Source organism: Eleutherodactylus coqui, chromosome 2, assembly GCF_035609145.1.
Source record: "Eleutherodactylus coqui strain aEleCoq1 chromosome 2, aEleCoq1.hap1, whole genome shotgun sequence".
NCBI lineage: Eukaryota > Metazoa > Chordata > Amphibia > Anura > Eleutherodactylidae > Eleutherodactylus > Eleutherodactylus coqui.
This window is the reverse complement of record NC_089838.1, coordinates 40896545-40919560: the sequence shown is the minus strand read 5'-3', so window position 1 is coordinate 40919560 and position 23016 is coordinate 40896545. Positions and strand designations below refer to the sequence as shown.

General features: G+C 43.2%; 1 protein-coding gene across 3 annotated transcripts in view; it reads right to left on the bottom strand.

Moving 5' to 3' along the window:
- Window positions 1–23016, bottom strand: part of DIAPH1 (diaphanous related formin 1) — a 231586-nt gene that overhangs the window by 148765 nt on the left and 59805 nt on the right. For all 3 annotated transcript variants that reach the window (XM_066590633.1, XM_066590631.1, XM_066590632.1), the window contains 8 exons: window positions 22473–22612; window positions 21939–22044; window positions 20682–20792; window positions 19071–19189; window positions 17464–17580; window positions 8026–8141; window positions 5174–5238; window positions 22–201 (listed from right to left, as the gene is read on the bottom strand). In XM_066590633.1, the coding sequence (XP_066446730.1) occupies window positions 22–201; window positions 5174–5238; window positions 8026–8141; window positions 17464–17580; window positions 19071–19189; window positions 20682–20792; window positions 21939–22044; window positions 22473–22612 (954 nt within the window). The remainder of the gene's footprint in view (window positions 1–21; window positions 202–5173; window positions 5239–8025; window positions 8142–17463; window positions 17581–19070; window positions 19190–20681; window positions 20793–21938; window positions 22045–22472; window positions 22613–23016) is intronic.

The window sequence follows — 23016 nt, the reverse complement described above, 5'->3', positions numbered from 1 at the left end:
ATGGGAAATGCTGCAACTTACAGATTCAGAAAGTTGGGAGACATCGGTTTCAAGTTTTTGTTTCTCGGTGACGATCTGCTGATTCTCGGAATCCAGCGTTTGCTTCTCCTTTTGCAGATCGGAGAATTTCTGCTCAAATTCGCTTTCTTTTGCCTTTATCTCTACCTGAAGCTCATGTCTTGCAGTGATTTCCGCATCCAGCTGTTCACAAGTTCAAACATAGTATTAGAAAGTGATCTAAAAGTTAGTGCAAACATTGACTACACGTTGTCTTCAAATGTGTCAGATTTATCACAGGGACGATGCTGAATAATAAATCTGCGTATATTTAGGGACTGTCTAGTCTAACTCCATACCATCTATTAGTTGGCTTAGTTTAAAACAAAAATTATTTAAAAATTTGATGCAATTGTAAATGCAACACCGTGTACCAACGACACGCCTCTTTTTATAAATCCGCATACTTGTTGGACAAGTTGTAGTGTCCAAACCTATAACTGTGACACAAAGCATGTTGGCAATAGTAAATCCTCCCCGAAATCTACCTAGTTTAACCCTTTCCAATTCTCTTTTTGTTGTTATACAACGGTGCCATCTGCTGGCTAAAGCCAGTGTGTGCGCGCCAGAGAGGCTCCGACAGTGGAGTGGCAGGCAATGGACGGTAAGAATACCCTGTCGGACGTCTTCTGACATTGGAGCTGTACAAGCTTCAAATCAGAATGTAGGAAGACGTCAGACAGTGGATTGGAAAGGGTTAAAGCGGCACTATTCACGAAAGACAGCGAGCTCCAGTAGACACTGATTCCACTCATTTCAACCGGACTGTAGGAGATGGCAGAGTGTTTGAATGAAAAGAATGGAGTGGCAGTGTGCATTTTTGGCCGCCACTCCATTTGCATGGCAAGACGCGAGTCACCCGTTCTCATAAGTGTCACGGGTCCCAGCACTCTGACCACAACGGATCAAGAATATCAAGAATATTATCCCCCATTCTGTGCAAGGGATAACTGAAAATCTTGTGATCCACTAATGAAAAATCTAAATTTTTTATAGGTAATTTAGGAGACCGACAATAGAAATGATATCTGGAGACTCAATATTAATACAGGAGAAAATTCATAAAAACGTATATAAGTGCAGAACGCGGTGTCCTCGTTTTACTGCTTCAAAATGCGAGTCACGTAATCGCTGTAATGTGCGCTTTCCAAACTGTACTTAATGCAGGAAACCACATTTGCTAGAAAACCAATTTGCAGTGTCCACTAAGCTGCTCGCAAACAGAAAGGAATAATTTGTCCAGCAGTCTGAGTATAGGAGAAACAGCAGAGGCTTTCTGACATACAGCTGGCCCCTCTAATTACATCCCAGTCACAACTTCAATTATCCCCTATCAGCCTGGGGCCTGGAGGTCACTCTATCAGCCCCATCGTGCTTTGGAATGAAATTTCCAGGGTGAGGCCACCCGACAGCTCGGCCACAGCACTATCTCTTCTCACGCTGACAGCTAAATTATTTTTTTAAATTGAAAAAGTAAACATGCGGGCTCCGGTCGCCTGATAAGGGTCAAAAATGCTGAGCTGCAGACTAATAAACACCCGCGCTTGTGATCCTCGCCAAGTGTGGAGGACTAAATAAATAAATAAAGTCTTTCTGAAAATAAATAAATAAATGGTAAAAGAAAATAAAAAGGTGACGGGTGCAAACATGCCGTACCGACTCAGACTAGTGTTCTGTGCAAGAAAGATTTATCAGCAGCAGCAGTGGGGTGAGCTGAAGTACGGTGCATATTTATAAGGGTTGTGCAGACGGGCTCTCCTGCCCAATCTCCGCTTTGGAGAGAAGCGACGGTACGCTGGAGGCAAGACAACTGTTGACGCAGCCGATCAACACCTAGCAAGTATTGAGCATGGGTCGCATTGTAAAATAAGAAGTTCTGCACTTTCCTAATAGACTTTGTGCATCGATTCCTCATGGTCTCAAGACCTCTACATGGGGTTATTGAATAGAAGCGCTCATTACAAGACTACTTATCACTGCACCGGTGTGAAGTAGACAATGAAGGTTTCAATTCAATGACCTGGAGCAGAAATTTTGGAACCTTAACTCCCCCCACTGCCCCCCACCCCACTTACACTTTCGCACTCAGGTTTATATACAGTGATATCTTGGGTTAAGAGTGCCTCAGCTTACAAGCCTTTTGACTTGCGAGCAGGCTCTCTCCCGGATTTTTGCTCTGATTTAAGACTTGGGTTAAGAGCCTTGCTCTCAATGGGGCCGCCGCTGCTGCCGGTGGCCCCATTGAAAGCAATGGCCTGCCGGCAACCCCTGCGGTGATTTTCGGGGAAAGGCTTTAAATATAATCCCTTCCCTGAAAATCATCCCTAGCTGTAGTAAAAAATATATACTCTTGTCCTGTTCGCCACTGCTGGGGCTCAGGCGCGTCTAGATGCCGCTTGTTCTCCCTGCATTTTTTATCCCCGCCTGCTGAAAATATTCAGAGCAGTGCAGGGGGAACAAGCGGCGGCTAGACATGCCCGAGCCTTGGCAGAAAGGAGAGTATAAGTGTATGTATGTATGTATGTATGTATGTATGTATGTATGTATGTATGTATGTATGTATGTATGTATGTATGTATGTATGTATGTATGTATACACACACATTATATATATACACACACACACACACACACACACACACACATTATATATATATATATATATATATATATATATACACACACACACACACACACACACACACACATACACACACACTTATACGCATATATATATATATATATATATATATATATATATATATATATATATATATATTTTTTTTTTTTTTTACTACAGCTAGGAATGATTTTTCAGGGAAGGGCTTATATTTAAAGCCCTTCCCCAAACATCACTGCCGGTGTGCCAGTGTCCTATTGCTTTCAATGGGACAACGCCATCCCTATTGAAATCAGTGGGAGAGCCTTACGATCCGGAACAGATTAATTGCTTTTCTATTCATTTCAATGGAGGAAATTGATTTGACTTATGAGTGTTTTGGGTTAAGAGCTCCGTCACGGAACAAATTAAACTCTTAACCCAAGGCACCACTGTACTTGCATATTTTTAAAGCCTTTTCGCATGGGATACACTAACTTTTATATATAACTTCCATTTATCTTCATTGCAATAATTCGCTAGATGCTTGATGTGTGATTGTGCACTGGATGGAAAGCGATTGGACTTCGCTGGAGGGCGTCATGTGCCATTCGGTATAACATATGACCCTTTTTGGCCTGTGTTCACTCAGACCTCCGAGTGCTTGGCATTGGGCATCTTTTTTCCAAATTCCAACACATGTGCCATTTTGTCTCCAGCATCATTTTCCTGTCATATGATCATTGGGAAGGATATTAGGCGATTTGGGAGCATTTGTTTGTCAGCCATTGAGAAAGAAAGCAAAACCATGTTGAGGGCCTCTTGGATCTATTGGTGGATACTATCCTTATACGTGATTTTGATACGGTTTGATTATATGAAACAATATAATTATCATTTATAAACACTTTATTCTTTGAATATTAGCATGTGATTAACTAATCAGTCTCTGGGACTTGGACTGAGTCATGTTTATTAATACGGATTCCTGCTATGCACTTTAATCCTCGATCCATTCGACCCACAGTTTTAATCCAGTCTCCTTGTGTTGTTTGTGTCATGTGTGACATGTATGTCGTTAATAAAAGCGCTTTTTGGCTTCATAATCCTTTTGCCTTCTTGTGTTGATACTAAGGCCAACTTCACACAGTCAGATTCCTACTACAGAATCCACATGGATGATCCGCAGCAAGTCGCACGCATTGAAAAGCATGTTTTGCGCTCACATTCGCGAGCCACTGTGGTCATCCGCAATATAGAAAAAAAATCAGATACGCAGGGTTGCCAGCTGGACTCACAGCCGGAATGCGCTGCAGGCCTCCCGCATGCGGAGTCCAACCCAGTGGTGTGAAGCCGGCCTTAGTGTTGGAGTATCCCTGTACTGTGGGGAGAAGTGGGGCATTGATATAGAATGGTGAACATGCCCAGGTCCTTTACTTGGAAATTCTGCATGCTTTTGTATGTGCTTATATTAGGAAATTGTAGAACTTTTTTTCTATAAAATGCCTAAAGAATTTTTTTCTGAAACAAAATTTTAGATAGCTTAGAAAACTCAATTCAAGAGCCTTCTCCCACATTACATGCTTCACCGATTATGTAGATGGTGATGAATGGATTGGTGGCAGAGCCTCCTCCTGGGATTTCAGATAAGGCCCATTCACATGGCCATACATTTTGGCTGTGTTGTTAGTCATTCCCACACATGGTCCAAGTAAAAAAACATAACTGCATCGCCTATTCTATTGGTTTTCAGACTAGAATAAGACATGCCATCTGCAGAGTCCATGCGCTGTCTGATGTGAGTGGCACCCACACGTCGTCTGAATTCGGCCTTAACCCTTTCCAGTCCAATGTCGGGCCTGCCCCGACATCATCATTTTCCTCCACAGCTCCGATGTCGGGGCAGGCCCGACACTGCAGTGCAGGAGTGGATCTGCACCCGATCGTCAGGCACATCGGGTGCAGATGCACTCCTTTACTGGTCGTCATCGAGGACTCCCGAGGAGAAGGCAGAAAGGGTTTTTAACCCTTTCTGCCCACTCCTTTACACATTACATAGCGCTCAATTAGCGCTATGCAATGCATAGATTCCGGCCGGCGATCATGTGACCGCCGGTGTTACCTGACCCTCGGCGGTCACATGAACGCCGAGCCGGGAGCCTGCACCGTGCAAGGACCTGCTTACCTGACCGGCGTCTTGTGCATTCTCCTTCTGTCTCCCGACCCGGCGATCATGTGACCGCCAGGTGTCACCTGACCCCAGCGGTCACATGATCGCCGAGCCGGGAGGCAGAAGGAGAATGCACAAGACGCCGGTCAGGTAAGCAGGTCCCTCCCTGCACCCTCCTGAACTCTGTCAGATCAGGAGGGTGCAGGGAAAATGTATTTTTTCTCACCCATTCTCCCAGCTCCAATTTATTTGCAGCTGGGGAGAATGGGTGAGAAAAAATAAATGGATTGGAAAGGGTTAAGGCAGTACTATAATCTCTTCTCTGATGGTTTATTGCTTTATGTTACCTTTTTCACCAAATCTCGAGACTTGAACTCGCTCGTTTCCACCTTTTTCTTATCAATCAAGTGATCTGAAAAGAAGAGGTTATAGGTGCTTTACATATTATTACAGCTTGTATGTATGAGATGTGGAAACATTTTATGTAGATATATAACAATGTAATTAGAAAAATACACGTATATACTGGATATCATGCTTCAGCCAAGTATAAATTCTAGACTTGCTAGAAATTTTTATTGCTGTCTTGGATGGACTGGCCATGTATTACTGCAGTGAACAGAACTTAGGGGCTGTCACTTGGAGAAGACATAATGTGACCTTTAACTCCAAAGCCTGGTTTGTGCAAACTTCAAGATGGGAAAGAGGACATCCCTTCATCCTGGGATACGGACATTCCCTTTATTACCTCAGTGTTTACTCATTTGCCTAATTGTTGAACTGCTCTGGAAACCCACTCCAAAGACTAAAGGCCCATTTACACGTAACGATTACTGCTCAAAATTTGTTAAATAGACTGAAAATGAGCGATAATCGTTACATGTAAACATAGGCATCTTGCATTTAACTTAAAATCCATTTTTCAGCTACTGAGAGATGAAGTATCTCTCAGTAGACCGCATGCGGTTATCTTTACGGGGAGTCTTCAGATAACATTGTAATGTTAGCTGTGAGCAGGACAATGCAGCTGTGTGCACAGCTGGGCGTGTGATTAATCACAAGCTGGGCTCTGCAAACAGCTCCTGGAGGCCTTTTACATGCAAATGAAGATGATAAAGTATTAATGGCCATTAACACTTTACGCAAATAGATTGCAAAACCTTTTAATTTTTCAGTTATTTGAAAGATTATATTTGCATGTAAAAGTCATAAAGTATGACAAAAACACATTCTTAATCTGACTATATACATTTAGAATACCTAACATGTATTAGGGCTACCCGAGTCTTCCCCGATGATAGAAGTCAGAGGAGAAAAAAGATCAGGCAGTTCAATTTCAATATGCCCAATCCTTCTGCTCTCAGGAATAAAAACCGCTGCCAGAGGTGTCTAGCAGCACCTCTCCGTATTCAAAACGCATGCACGCTCGGCCGAGTCATCTATGCATAGGTGTATGGACATGTCCATTGGGATGGCTGTTGGCGACAGCCAGCTGAAAATGTATGAACAACTTTAGTATCAAATCTAAAGTGTGTATTGCTTATTTATCCTTGTCCTAAAGGGGCACAATTTTTGATGTGTTTCATCGCATTCACAGAGTGGAATTGCACAGTGGATTTCAGCTTGGATTACACACCCAAATACGCTTCATTGTAGCATTCTAATGAGTGCTATGGAAATGGTGCGCAGTTAATAAAGCGCAGATTGTTCTGTACATAGACTATCAAATCAACATTGAAGAAAAAAAAAAAGAATAGACATGTGAATTCTTGACACAGTTTCAGCATGGGGTAGCTGCAAGCGTTTACTGGAACTAAATCCACATCAAAATCCATGACAGAACTTAGAGGCTCAGCCTCGGAGTTCTGCCATGAAATGAAGTGTCAGATCCACGTCCGATCTGACACTCAATAATCCACGTCAACATGCCCTTTAGGTCTGTTCATTTCTCAGCTATTTCATAACCATTTTACATGTTTTTGTACTTCATATTTTGTTATTTTTGTAAGCACTGAATCTTTCAGATAAAAGCTTAAAACTTCAATATGTTTGTTTGTTAACTGTTTGCACTAAAAGAATCAAAGCATTCCAGTGAGTGCGCAAATCCTCTGACTACAGCAGAGCAGGGTTTTAGTGTATCCACATATGAATGTGTTGTCTGGCAGTGAATCGGGTTTTTAGAGTGTGAGAACTTTGAAATATAAGCCCTACCCGGAAATAAGCCCTAGCTACACTACATAAAATAATAATAAAAAAAAAAAAGCAATATAGTACCAAGCAGGCGTGGTCCAGGTCGCCCCCGTCACCACCACCCTGCTGGACTCCGGAGTTCCGGCAGGCTTACTTGCAGTCCTCAGCCGCAGACAGAAGTTTGCTTCCTGGCAACAGGGTTCGCAAACCCCAATGGCTCTGTTTGGCTCTCGAGCGCCGCGGCTCAGCCAATCAATGCAGTGCTCGATAAACCAATGCGATGGCTGTGATTGGTTCTTCGAGCACCGCAGCTCAGCCAAATCACAGCCCTCTTGTTGGTTCATCGAGTGCTGTATTGATTGGTTCTCGAGCGCCAAGGCTCAGCCAATCAGTGCAGCGCTCGATGAACCAATACTATGGCTGTGATTGGTTCTCAAGCACCGCAGTTCAGCCAATCACAGCCAACGGATTGGTTCGTCGAGCGCCGCGGCTCAGCCAATCAATGCAGTGCTCGATGAACCAATGCGATGGCTGTGATTGGTTCTGAAGCACCGCAGTTCAGCCAATCACAGCTAATGCATTGGTTCGTCAAGCGCTGTGGCTCAGCCAATCAATGCAGCGCTCGGTGAACCAATGCGATGGCTGTAATTGGCTGAGCCACGTCGCTCAAGAACCAATCAATGCAGTGCTCGATGAACCAATACGATGGCTGCGATTGGCTGAGCCACGGTGCTCGAGAACCAGCCATTGTTTGGTTCTTGAGCGACGCTGCTCAGCCAATTACAGCCATCGTATTGGTTCATCGAGCGCTGCATTGATTGGTTCTTGAGCGCCGCGGCTCAGTCAATCAGAGCCATTGCTTCCTGGAGGTGGGGTTTGCGAACCATGTTACCAGGAAGCGATCTTCTGATGGCGACTGCAAGCGTCCTGGACTATGCAGACGAGCGGCCTTATATGTCACATGTAGCTATTGCATTGCTTAATCAGTACACATTGCATTCACACATACCTATTAGGCCTTCTATGTCGATGCTTAAACGTTTGCATTTGAAGTCGGGGTCAGATCCATTTTTATGCAGGATTACCTGAGACACGACTTCATCGATCAACCTGTAGTACTGTGGTCTGAAGAGGGAGAGAAGAGAATAATCTATAAACTATGCAGACCATTTCCAATGTAGAGAGATGTGAGCAACTTTGGTTCAACACAACAAAATAAAAAATAAAAAAAAGTAGCAAAAAAAAAGGAGGAAAATAGACGGCTGTGACAGTCTTTGAAAGCTGTGGCCCGAGGCATCTCAGCATGGTACAGTTTCTCAGGAAAGTTCACTGACCAGACTGCTTTGAAGTTGTGTATTTGGAAAGTATGAGCAGTGGAGATGGCCTGGTTACAAGAGAATGCTTGCTAGATGAAAAGTCAGTTTTAATAACCCTCTAATGCAGTATGACACTTCTCCACAGCTTACTGACACAATATTAGGATGTTAACAGAATTTTGCTATCAGCTGTAAATATGGCAACAGTGTATATAAGGCCAAAAAGAAGACATGCTGCAATGTTGAAGAAGCATGTCTCCCACTTATGAGAGCAATGATGTGGTGGATACAAAGCAGATTACAAAAGCGGCAAAGTGGATGGGATGTTAAGAAATTCCGTTTTCACATTCAAAAGAAACCTGCTGCGTAAACTGGTCTACGGTGGGGATTTTAAATCCACAGTATGACAATTTATGCTACGGGTTTTCACCTCTTCTTAATCCACATTTAGTATACTACTGATTGTGGTGTGAATTTTGATGGGGTCTCATTCACACGGCCTTTTAATGGTCAGATTCACATTGGAATTTTTCAGTATGGATCTGACACTTTGAACTGAAATTCTGCCACAGATTAATGTGGCCACCCAACATGGATTCCGCCTCTCAAACCTGACCAACTTATTTTCAATGATACTGGTCAATTTCTAAAAACATTGTAGACCTATTATGTCAGCATTTAAAATAAATCGTCAGACCTTTTACACGGACGATGCAAACTGTGTGGGACACATGATCGTTAGAGCCCTGTACAATTTCTCACATTGTTGGAATAATAGGTCACCACAACTCCTGTTTACATGGGGAGACGCTCTGCCCACGATTTTTGACCTTCAATTCCCTTCTCCAGATCATTTATAAAAATGCTGACCACCACTGGCCCTAGGACAGAGCCTTGTTGTACCCCACTTGAGACATTCTTCCACTTGGATGTGCAGTCATTTATGACCACTCTGAGTACGATCGCTCAGCCAGTTGTGAATTCACCTAACAGTTGCCTTGTCAATCCCATATTTGGTCATTTTTTCAACAAGGATGGTATGAGATAATATGTCTTGACTTTAGTAAAGCATTTGACAAAGTATCTACCATATTTCCCTGATCAACCCTGTCGGTGATTCTGTCATAGTGAGATATTAGATCAGTCTGGCATGACTTGTTACAAACCCATGCTGGCTCCAATTAATTATTCCATTCTTATCCAAGTAATTCCATACATGTGGTTTAATTTATTCATCTTTCCCGGTATAGAAGTCAGGCTTACAGGCCTGTAGTTCCCTGGGTCCACCTTAAGCCATTCTCACACATGATCTCGGCAAAGCACAGCGATTTTACTTTTGTTTTCGCTTCTACCCCCGACAGCGGCTTTTAGCACACCTCATCATTGACACTGTTGTAATTGCGGGGAGGGGGGGGGGGGGGGGGGGGGAAGAAACGGATGTGTGAGAATGGCCTTATTCTTTCCTTTGAAGATAAGTACAACATTTGCTCTTGACCAATCTTCTGGGACTCCTCCTGTTCTCCAGGAAATTTCCAAGTTTATGGCAAGTGGTTCAGCAATCACCTCTGCCGCTTTCTGTAGCATCCTAGGATGTAATTCATCTGGACCCCGAGACTTGAGTTCATTTAAGTTAGCCATGTGTTCCCTCAACCTCTCTCGGCTTATAGATAACCTGCATTCTTTTATTCCCCCAATAGCACAGGGAAGTTCAGCTGATGTTACATCTACTTTCAGAGCGAACACAGATACAAAATAGGAATTTAAAAGTTCGACTACATGGTCTAGAAAATCAAATCTTTGCTGACGGCACCATCAACGTAGCCTGTTGTTCACCTCTAGAATCCTGTTCAATCTCCTTATTACATGTCTATCCACTGGGAGGATGGATGAGAAGAATATATGTGCTCCTGGTTCCTTTACTTTCCTGCTGAGGTCTTAAAAAGTCTCAGCAGATAGTTGCAAGGTCCTTTTTTGAAGTGTCATTTGCCTCAACATGTATCAGTAGGAATGGGAGGTGTTCTGTAGGACTGAAGAGTCTTGATAACCTATCAGACACATCTTTGATTTGTGCATCTGGAAGACAGCACACCTCTCGTGAGGTGTCAGGTCTGCAGACAGCGACCTCTGTTCCTCTTAATAGGGAATCCCCCACAACTACCGCTCTCCTTTTCTCACAACACTTTTTTCTCCATCCAAGAGGATTCTGAGTGCCTACTAGACTGTTCTATAAAGTAATTTTTTGTTGTACCTCTTCATTGTTCTCCAACTTGACAGTCAGGTATGGGTGCTGACCGACTCCTCATCCTCCTGCTGCTGCTTTTGGTCACATGCTTCCATTCCTCGGCTTCTGCAGGGACACTGAATCTCTTTGCCTTCAACATTTTGAAGATAGACTTACTCTGTCAAGGAAATCCTCGCCTTCTTTAATGAGTTTCAATGTAGCTATTCTCCCCTGGAAACTTTGCACCTTTTCTTTCAGTGGAAACACAAGCTTGCATTTTTGGTAGGTCTGTGAACGTATATCATACATTGCAGCTCACCATATGGCTCCTCTCCTATGTCCACTTCCAAACCTCTAAAAGTCAAGAATTCTTGTGATGATATATAGCCTTTAAGATGCTACCAAGGTTAAACCTTTGCGTGCCTAGCGGCATGCATTTTGGCCATGTCCTTCGAGAAGCTAGGCATGGCTAAGCCCGGCAATTGTCCCACTCACATGACCCTTTGCACATTCCTGGTGCATTCTGGGAAGAGCAAATTACCTTTTAGGAGCTCCAATCTGCAGATTTAGAATACACAGCATATTTCAAATATACAGCAGCTTAGTTTTACCGCTCCACACACAAACACTCAGGCACAGCAAAACGGCCGTACAAGTGCTGATTGACAACATAATAAGGCCGCATTCACAAAGGCGAGAAAATCACGCCATATGTGTTGCAAGACATACAAACCTCACATGAATATGAACACCATTGTTTTGAATGGCGTCATACGCATGAGAGAGGTTTTCTTGCATGGCACCGCGATGCGAGAAACAGATGGCGGCATGTTCTATCTTGCGTATACTCTTACATTGCATCTCTCATTGTGTTTAATGGGACCGGCGGCAGCATCGCTCCATGTGCTAGGTGCACGCAATGTGATGCAAGGTCATTACACAAGGATTATTATGCTTTTATGAAAGATATCAGTGGGTGGGACCCCTAAAATGTAACCTTTATTGATTTATTTCATGATTAAAAAGGTCCTATATTGGGACCAACATGAAAAGACCACAAACAAATATACTTCTCCAATGTAGGCTACAAGCCAGTATTGACGAAATGTCCAAAAACACAATGGAACCGCCCAGGGCAAAGCGGTCCTGTGTATTTGGATTAGTATTAGAGTGATAAACGTGTGCCAATGTAAGTCCCTATAGAGCGCGACCGGACTAATACCCATCAGTGATGGAAATATGCCGGTTGCCACATAGATACACAGAGTATGGATATTCGGGTAAAATTGGGTATTCTCTTACACCGGCTGTTGTACACGTAGCTCTGTTCTGTGGATATATCGTTTTATATAACAGTTCTACGCGTTTCGCCATGAATGACTCATCAGGAGCCAAAATTGGTTTCAGAAACAGAACTGGTCATGAGAAATGGACACCAAAAATGGCTCAATATAGCCTATAAGATGCCCACACGGGGGCGAACCTCTACTGCTCTGTACTATGGCTAGCTATCTAGGTATAGGTGGGGTTAATCTCTGATAGCTGCCCCAGGTGCTAAAATAGCTACCAACCTAACCTGTAGCTATCTAAGCTTAGATGAGGTTCGCTGAAGATACAACTTTGCCGGCAGATCACGGACACATTCACATGGGACAACGGTCATACAAACACCCGTTCAGATGCTCCGTGACCCGTGTCAAAGTGCTCTTAGTCACCACATTTTACAGCAATCGTTTTATGTTAGCGACACAGACTGAACCCTTTTTGTTCCGTTCTTTGTAAAGTTGGAGTGACAAAGCTTTTATACATCAAACAAACTGACTTCTATACTTGGGTCTTTTTGAATAGAGTATGAATAATGTTCTATGTGGGTGTGAAAGTAATACAATGTGTATGTTCAGAACAAATTTTATCTATAGAAATCACAGTATTGTAGAACTCAATGGTAGTTTTTTAGATCAGACTAATGCAAATGCACCCATCCACGTGCGCCCGTCCATCCAGTCTGCCAGAGACATGCTCGTATTAGTGGAAGAAGCCAGAAGTGCTATTCTACAAGTGCACGCTGCTCTCTTCGGGCGCCTTAACACTGAACCATTTATGGTCCGGCGAGCGAATGACGACAGAGTTCACTCATTCACTTGTGCAGCCCGTTTACACAGCCAGATAAAATCATTTGCTCACAAATCGTTCAATCATTCACCAGTGAACGAGAACGACTGAACCATCCGAATTTAAACCAAACGAGCCAATGATGATTTTCATGCCTGCATGAAATGAACGATAAGCGAATGAATTTTTTTCATACCAGATTCTATTACTCACCTGCGTGTAACATGGTTCAAGTCTACAAATCAGATACAATGACTTAAAACAAATATACACTGTATAACAGAACGTATTTGGAAAGATATCGTTTGCAGAGTTCAGCATATCTTCATGCCTGTGATGGGCTAAATGGCACCTGGATGGTTTGTAAAACTAATTCGGTCCACCAATTGCTGAAACGCGTTTTGAGTGTTGGTTATGGTTGATCAGCCGCACCAAATTACTCAGATTTTGTAGAATTTATCTGGGCACTTCCTATTTTTGTAGGCTGCTTTTTCATATGGGTGGATACACTAATCTTCAATCAAAATACGCTTTGAAGTTCTTTCTTTTCTCAAAATAACTAAAACTACCCTAATTTTGGGTCGAGGAAAGTCAATGTGACACTACAGTTTGTTTAGTAGGCCTAACTTTGGCTTTATAGATACACGAAAAGGGCTTAATCCCGTGAACGGATCTCTTTGCTAGTCGCTTGTACTCCTTTCCTTCTCTTGTCACTGTAGTAGTAGTCGTCATCCGCAAGCAGAGAAGCTTCCATTTTCCCCCCGATACCTTCCTTCCATTTTCGATATGTCCTGATGGAATCGCTCTCTATGTTCGTCGCTCGCAGAGCCGCAGTTGTCAGGGGAGAAGTCCAGGTGAGAATGTAGGACATGGATGTTGAGTGACACGTTGCAGCCTAATCGATGGTACTTTTCCAGAAGTTTATTCACAATCTCAACGCAGTTGTCAACTCTTCGATTTCCCAGGAAGCCAGGCCCAACATCTCTAAATGCCTCCCATGCTGCTTTCTCCTGACCCTGAAGAACTTGCTCAAAAGTCTTTATCTTTAAGATGATGAATCTGCATCTTAATGAAGATGCCTTCTTTAACTTTAGCATCACTGAGCTGTGGAAATGGTTTTCTGAGGTACTGAAAAGCTTCTCCACCCCGGTTCATACCCTTCACAAAGTTCTTCATCAATCGAACTTAAATGGCCAACATCTCAGAGCCAAGAGCTAACTCAAAGTTTTCAACGTCATTTTCGTTTCTTCCATGATGAAAGGATTAAGAAATACCCATTTTCAAGTCGGAAAGATTTTTTCACTGTTGACCAGTGTTCCTGTTTAAATTTGAACAATCCGTTGATTTTTTTTTTTGAGCAATCAGGAGGATTTGATGAAATATTCAGCAGCCCTTTTTGGTAGAGCTATAGGGATAATCTTCCTGTACTATGAGGATGGCAGCGAGAAAAACAACCGACTATTATAGGAGTAGGATAAACAAGCATTTGATATAATGGACCGGCATCCATGACTGCTTCCTTATGTTATACAGCTCAGAGGAAGAACTAATAAGATTAATGCAATTAACATTGGACCATTAGCCGTTCAGCAATCCTACTTTACCTAACGTATTACTTGAAAAGTAATGGGCCTTTGATTGCCATACTAGTCTGAATACCCAAAAGCTCAGGAGGCAAGTATTAATAAAACGAAGGAGAAAAAAAAGAAGCGAGAAGAGTAGAACAAGACGGAGAAAATATCTGAAGGAGTAACATGGCCATCTGCTGGCCACAAAGAAAAATGGCAGGATAATCCAACAGCTGAACTTTGTATGGGGTACATCAGAATCCCTGTACATAATGGCAGCGGAGTACTTCTGAACTCAACCACATCCCCAAATATAGGAGGGTGTTCACACTCAGCCTCAGTGTTTTTGTTTTTTATTTTTCCACCCTAAATGATTTGTCTGTTTTTCAGTGGAATTGTACAAATAACGGGTCACTTTAAAAGACGGTTCCGTATAAGCTGTACACCTGGTTGACGCAATACGCTATGCTAGAATCTGAAATAAATACTTCACTTTAGCCTAAAAGGCACAAAAAAGGTTAATGAAGCTGCAGAATGTTGAAGAGGAAAAAACAGGAGGACATAAATGTAATATTTTCCATCTTGTGAAGGAGAGACTGCGTATAAAAGTGGGGGGAAATCTGAGGTCTCCCAGCTTCATTGACAAGATTGTGATCAGAATTAGCGCTTGAGGTGATGGAAGAATACGGATTAGATTGTGCTGTAGTCAGCAGAAAATCTGCAAATTATTTTACCATCCCAAGGCAGAGAAGATATCAACTCTCAAAAATACAATTACATGAAATGTGCCGTGTTCATGCAGACAGGAAGGTTTCTTGCTGGCTCTCGATTAAGCGTTAAAACTTTCCATGTGCCAGGGAGGCGGTAGGGTCTCTAGTCTGCCATCTCCGACGAGAGAACATTAACCCTTTCCAATCCACTGTCTGACGTCTAAAGACATTCTGATTGAAAGCTATACAGCTTCCGATGTTGGAAGACGTCCGACAGGGTATTCTTACTGTATATTACTGGCTGCTCTGTTGTCGGGGGCCTCTCCAGCATGTCCCATACCACAGTACTGGCTCTAGCCAGCAGGTGGCGCCATTGTATACTGGCAGAAAGAGAAAGCCCCCTAAGAAACCCTGAATCCAAAATTGGATTGCAAAGGGTTAAAAGTGCCCCCTCGGTCACCAGTTTTTTGGGTTTTTTTGTACGCTAATCTAACACTTTAAGGCCGGCTTCACACGGGCGTCAAAAATCACACAAGATTTGTGCGTTGCAAGAGACACAAATATGAATCTGATTACATGAGAAGCGTTTTCCTGCACGGAACCACGATGCACGAAACGAAACACAGCATGTTCTATCTTGCTGCATGCTCTCGCATTGCAGCGGCCATTATTTTCAATGGGGACAGCGACACCATCACAACACGTTAGTTGCACACGATGAGGTCACCCACTGTAAACAATGGGAGAAACTCCGCAATCATGTTCCGCAGCTGACAGCCGCGCCGGAGGATCCCTGTACCCCCAAGTGATGCAAGGCTATCTTGCTATGAAAACACCCCACATCGGGAGTTCTAGAGACCTCGATTGATAAAATAGAACAAGTCCAAAGAGAGGCTAAGAAAATGGTGGAAGGTCTCAAGAACAAAAAAAAAAAACTTATAAGGAAAGACTTTAAGAACTTAATTTGTAAAGCCTGGAGGAGGGGGGGGGGGGAGGATATGAGCAAAACTTTTAAATATATTAGAGGTGTAAATAAAGTTCAGGGAGGAAGTGGAAGCTAGGAAGGTAAACACTAGAACAAGGGGGCACAATCTGAGATTAGTTGGGGGGGGGGGGGAAATCAGAGGCAAAAATCAGGAAACATTTTTTTTGCTCAAAGAGTAGTAAATGCTTGGAACAAACTTCCAGCAGACGTGGTTGAAAAATCAAGAATAAATTAATTCAAGCGGCCTGGGATAAACAGATCTATCCTGCAACGAAGACAGCCACAGGGGGGCAGCGCTACGGCGAGAGCTGCTGCCTGCTCTTTTTGGCGATTAGTGAACTCTGCTAATCAAGACTTTTGACATGTCACTCTCATATGTCAAAGGCTTGGGGAAAAAAAGTGGTTACTCTTTAGTGCCTGTTGCTATGACGTGGATGTCCGATTGAAATACAGCTAGGTATGACATGTATAGGCATGTCCACATTAGCCAATCCCTACTTCTTATTAGGGTTCCCTTGATAAGAAGTTGATCACAAATTGTACCCCTGCTGGGACTTCCAACAATTGTCTATAACCTGTAAGGAAACCGGTCAGCAAATTTTCAATTTTCCTACACTGCAAACCCATCGGAAATTAAAGGGGTTTTAGTAATTTGTCACTTATCCACAGGATAAGCACCCCCTTTATGACGAGGAGAACAGCACACGCCAAATGCCCCATGAGAATGGAGATAGTGTTTATGCCTGACCACTGGTCTACTCACTTCTAGGGCATGGATTGACATAGCCAAGCACATTGATACCCTCCGCTCCTTAGAAGTGAACCGAGTGGTGGTCACTGCCACTCCCTTTACATGGGGCATTTGAGGTGTGCTGTCCACTGGGGGTCACATCTGTGTAAGCATTACACAGTGCCCATCTAACTCAGTGGGTGGTCTGTGTAATGCAGAAGAGTACAGGTACTCCAGAGCAAAAGAGGATTGTTTCTGTAGCCGCTCTCCACTCTAGCCAAGGGGATGAAGATTCTTAATAGAGAATATCCTTTATAGAGAATATCCTTTAAGAATTCCCTAATAGAGTATATGTAATTGGGTTTTCTAAGCAATACAATATTCACATATCTAGATCTATATCGCCACCTTGTGGCTGTAGTGAGTAGTTGAGGTTTAGTAATAGTCATATGCAGTGAACATAGGAACCCTGCATGTACATTTGGGTTTGGGAAATCTGTTGTGATGTAGATGGGTTGTGCGCTGTAACAGATTGGAGATTTCTATTAATTATAGCACTACAATATCTTATTTCTTGGTCTGATTAACATTGATTCAGCTCGAAAAATCTGATGCAGTTCTTAATGTCACCACTGTAAGCTCACCCCGTGCCCTTATAGTTTACTGTATGTCTGTTGTAAAACAGTTTACAGCTATTAATAAATGTAAGACCCGGCGTATTATATTATATATCACATAGAATGCCCTTACAAACGTAATAATAGGCAACTTATAGGGTCTTAGTTTAGCAAAGTGACGGGCATACCTGGCATCATAGTCATTTCGGATCAGCAGGAGATGTTGCAAAATAGAAAGAAAGAGCTGTTCTGCCGCAGAGTCTTTCACGGTGTTGTGTAGAACCTGGAAGACTTCTTGGACATCAGTGAGCACAGAGTTAAGGAATATGGGTTCACAAGGAGAAGGCACAATAATACTGAACACAGCCACTGATCATTACATACAGGGGTTCTCTGGATTGTGCCATGTTGGCACATGAGCACTCAGCCCCTCACGGCATAATGGAGGAGTGATACACCACAGAAGTTACACCTTCAGTCAACTTAGTCACTATTGAGATGTGGCGCTGGATCAGTGGGGCTTTACAAAGGGGAGTGCATGATTTTGGTTTTTAATTAAGTTATTCCACATTTAGTTCAAAGTTTATTACTGTCTGCATTAGGGATGATGAAGAGAAGGCATAATAAATACCCCATTCACAGGCATCGCTGGGGAAAAGCTAACAGATACTGCAATGTGTTAACATAGCCTTAGGCCTGATACACACGAGTGTATTTGCATTGCGGAATCCAGAGCGGTGTCCACCTCCGGATTCCGCAGCAAATATCGCCCATAACATGCTATGAAAGGAAGGAGGGGGGGGGGGGGGAAATCGCTTTTCCATGTCCATGAGCAGAAATCAATTGCGATTTTCCGTTCATGGAGGGGGAAAAAAAAAAAATCACAGCATGTTCTATTCCAGCAGGGATGGCTTTCAATGATGTCAATGGAAGCCATCCGATCCATAGCCCTTCCGCAATCATTGCGGAACGGTCACAGAATCTGCGTCATCTGGACTGTGCATGGGCGCCAGCCGGCACATCCGCAGCACAGAAAAGAACCATCCGGACAGGTACGCAGGGGACACCAGCCGGGCACAGGGTCGGATCCCAAATGCGGAATCCAACCTGGCCGTGTGCAGACGGCCTTCGTTTCTGGGAGTGTACTGTGTTTTCAAACAATTAAAAAAAGCTATTTTTAAGGGTTTCTCTCTTTCTGTGAATCTATTGATGAAACTTTATATACTCTTCGCTGTAGCCACTGTTCTGTGATTAGAGCCATTTGATAAATTAAAACTCCATCTACACTACACAAAGGTCAGTAACCCAGCATCTTGTATTCCGATGAACTGAATGATGGAATATGTGCTGCGCAGATCAATATGCTTAAACTTGTGCTGAAACTATAAGCATATACTGCCATCTAGTGGAAAAACTAGTAAACTGCAAAAAAAAAAAACACCTCCTGTAAGAAAATTGACACCAGGGTAATCAATAGTTGCAAATCAATGCATCTAAAAGGATTATTTCAAAATGCATCATAAGCCAACGGTTGTAAAGCAGCATAAGATTTTCCTGGTGTCTAAAGACGAACATTAAGTGCTCTACACTGCTGTCTGCTGGATTCTGTAGGGAGCAGCCATAATAATCTATATAGTGCCAGGAAGGTGCAAGCTAGAAAAATTATTCACTGCCTTATGATTTGGCTAGATTCAGAAAATCCTGTATTGCCGCTTTAATTATATTGCCACAACCTACAGCTGTATTTCTTACTTTCTTCACCAATGTGAGACTTTAAATAAGAATAAAAGGATATTCCATCTCAATTCGAATGTCGTCAAGACGTCCGCGCAGGTCATCAGAATCGTACTCGCAGTGATCCATAAACACGTTAAGCTGCACCTTCAGCTCATCATTCTCCATAGCTTGTAGTTCCTTAATACAAAAGGTTTTGTTAGTTACAACAATACAAGTCCTCCTGCTATTCTGGACAATTCCAGTCGGTTTCTTTCCAACAACCCTGATCACTACATAAAGACGACTTTGTACCACCCTCCATCCCTACAGACCCAGGTCCCGCCACACTGACCTGTACTGTACAAAGTCAGTAATCATTTCATTATACATTTCCCTGTATTTTCAGCAGAGTTTGGCCTCATGTCAACAGGCGGATCGGATGCAGTATGTAGGAGCCTGCAGCAGAATCCGATCCTGCCCGCGGCCGAGGACACTGCTTACCCGTCTGGGTCTATTTTCTTCACTGCGGATGCATGAGGAAGCGCCAGCTGGTACACCACCGCACGCGCGCAGTACAGTTTTTTGTTTTTTTTTAAATGGCTGCTTCCTGCGGAATCTGCGGTCCATCCGCAATTCAATTGCAGGCAGGCCGCAGATCGGACGGCTTCCATTGACTGCAATGGAAGCCGCACTGGAATGGAGCATGCTGCCATTTGTTTTTTGGACCAGAAGGTCCGCTAAACAAATCCGCATGCTTTAATCCATATGCGGATGCCTATGCTCCTCTATGGGCAGCTTGATTAGTGGATCTTCGGCACGGATACCACAAATCAGATCCGCCCTTGGACATTGGGCCTTTATGTGACAAGCTTACAGACAACCGGATTACAAGAAAAATATTGTGTCTACTAGACATCTCCTGAAAGGCTAAAGAGATTGTCCAGCCCTCCTCCCAACCTGACACGGGGCGTGAAGTGACCAAACTATATGCTGGGCAGGACAGCCATCTGACACACAGCGAGTGCTCAGTACATGTCCCATTAATTAGAAGAGGAACTGTGCACGATGCTCACTACACAGATGGGAGGTAGGTGCCTTGGCGTGGAGCTGTGTGTCTACACCCGATGGGCAGGAGAGTATGCCTGGGCAACCCTTTTACATGCATTCTCAGTCAACTCCACTATGACATTACAGAGGTGCCCACATCTAAAGAAAGCTGGTGGCAGTCTCCCAGTAAATCTAATACAACTCAAATATGCCTTATAAGAGGTATAATAAAAAAAGTTATGACGGATATTTAAATATACAGTATGTGCCATGGAAAAGTAGCCCGGCATCACGCTCTTAGGAAAGCGGTCTAAAAGAAAATATTAATTTCCTCTAGCAACCAATCACAGCGCAGCTTTAATTTACCTCCGCAGTAAAAGAAATTAAAGCTGCACTGTGATTGGCTGCTATGGGCAACAGACAGATGGGCTAATGAAGGCTGTCTAAAAGACTGTTTTGCCGGACGACTTTTCCGTGGCCTATCTTGGATAAGGGATAGCCAATCCTTCAATCTTACAGAGGCCGACACTAGGATAGATTTTGTAAATGGAAGCCATCTAAATAAGTTGTGTGTTACAAGTGCAGCTCACTAGCCGAGCTCCAGACGTCACAGTCAGATGGTCCTCTAAACGTAATCTCTTACCTTTAGCAACGGACTCAGTCCTGAACGCATCAACTCGCTGCGTATGTGGACTCGGAAGTCCAACTCTTCTCCTTGGCTGATCAAGGCGTTGATTAAGAGCATACAGCTGACCTAGAAGATTAACGGACTTCAGTTTAGAACATGTTTTTTTTTATTACATTTTCATTCCCATTTAATTAAGAGGAATACATATTATTCTGGTGGGAGTCCTAGTTCTGTTCCTAGTTTCCTGTCCAAGAAGTGCATAGCAGTACATCATACTGCGATTGGGCAGTATGATAGAAGCCTGTCTGGTCCCTGCACAGTATGATGTAATGCCATAGCATTACATCATACTGTGCAGGACAGATTGTTCACAACTTGCGAAGTTCTTAACTCGAATGTTCGCAAGTTGGGGACTATCTCTATTGTGTTATTTTGATACAGTGTCCGTAAGAGTCCAATGTGATACCAAATAGGTTTTTATTTTATTTTTATCAGAAATACTTGAACTTGTGAAAGTTTGATCGTTTTTCCCTAATACTGCAAAACTTCAGTATTGCAGTACATGGTGTTGCTGCAGGAAATCTATTAACATGTGCCTGAGGCACATGTTAACAGGCAGAAATACATGGCAGTCCTAGGGACCTTCAGAAAGCCCCAACTGCAATGACATGCAGTCTGCACCCCGCAATCTCATCGTACAGGAGCTGTTGGGGACTGGGTTGGTACTGCAGGCTGAATCATATTCATTTTAGTTGAATTCTCCGCCTCCAGGAAGCGATGGCTGTGATTGGTTCTTCAAGCGCTGCATTGATTGCTTCTCAAGTTCCGCGGCTCAGCCAATCAATCAAAGCCATTGCTTGGTTAAAACTGGGTTTACGAACTCTCTTACCAGGAAGCAATGTTCTATCAGCTGCTGAGGACTGAAGCAAGGGCGCCGGAGCTACAGAGACAAGCGGGAGGGACCCGGACGGCGACTGCTAGGCAAGTGTAAGACATCTCCCAAAAATAAGGCCCTGTGCCTCTTTTAGGGTGAGCATTTATATAAGACAGGGTCTTATTTTTGGGGAAACAGTTGCCATTTTAAGCAGACAGACTCCTTTAACCTTTGATAATAGATAAGGCCTGTTGCACTCTGCTGAATTGAAGCTCCCCACAGCGCTATTCTTCCCACCAAAAACGACAGACTCTGCAGCAGAAGCGCCTGGTGGAGCCCCTGGACGCAGATGTAAACGGTGTCTTAAATTTAACTGAACTGATGGGATGCAGTTCTACCTTAAGTGCGACCGGGCCACTTTTCAATCCATCTAGAAGAGGTTTAAATCTTTCCACTTCATAAATTTCTGCTCTGTCAGTGAGCGCTCCGAGGACACGTTCATTCCTAAACAAGGAAAAGTAAAAGTCAGCATGTACTACGGAGTGGGAGAACACTGGGACAAAACCCAATCCTAGAGTGAAGCCAACCACATATTGAGACGGCCGTCAGGCACTCATTCTGCAGACATCACCATAAACCTTTTCTTTGAAACGTGCAGTTGACTATGCGTTTTAACAAAAAGGCATCCCAAGTTATTTTTTTCCCTTGGAGTCTTCAGCTGCGATAACCAAATGTTCAGCATATGGCTGCATAGAGTAGAACAATATGTTTGGTGAATACGCGGATTTGACAGACTGGTCTATTTCTAGGATTTGGGTTTCATTCAGGCCCTTTGTCCTGGTAATAAATCTACGGTTGGATTACAAGAAATATGCGTGTAAATGAAGAAGGACAAAACACATTATAAATCAATACAAAATAAATGAACTTACATTTCCTCCGGTTGTGGAAGAATACACAAAGCAGAGAGCAACTTCAATGCATCAATCATCATGGCAGGAACGGCGGGATCCACGGCTTTCGCCAATAGTAGAACTCCATCATCTGTTTCCAGCATTGTCTTTATTCCAAACTAGAAATGGAAATAAAAGAGCACAGAATATTGTAGGTAAAAAAAAGAGCAGAAATGAGGATTCTCATCAGCTGGGAGAAAACACAAACATTAAACTACTACTATTGATACTGGTACTTCCCGGACCATTATAGCTAATAGCTATGCAGGTCGCCTCTGGGATAAAGCAAGCACGAGTTTGGGCGACACCTTGCTTGGCTAGACTGACAAGTGTTTCCCTATAGGGACAGACCTATTAATCTAACCCATCTGTATAGGAAGAAGCTGTCACTTGTGGCTCTTCTGCTTGTAACCAGCAGCAGGTAGGGTACTCTACTACACATGTGAATTGCCAAATGGGTTTGCTTGAGGAAATTTTGCAATGTAATAAAGTACCAGCAAATTAAATAAGATTTAATGCCCGA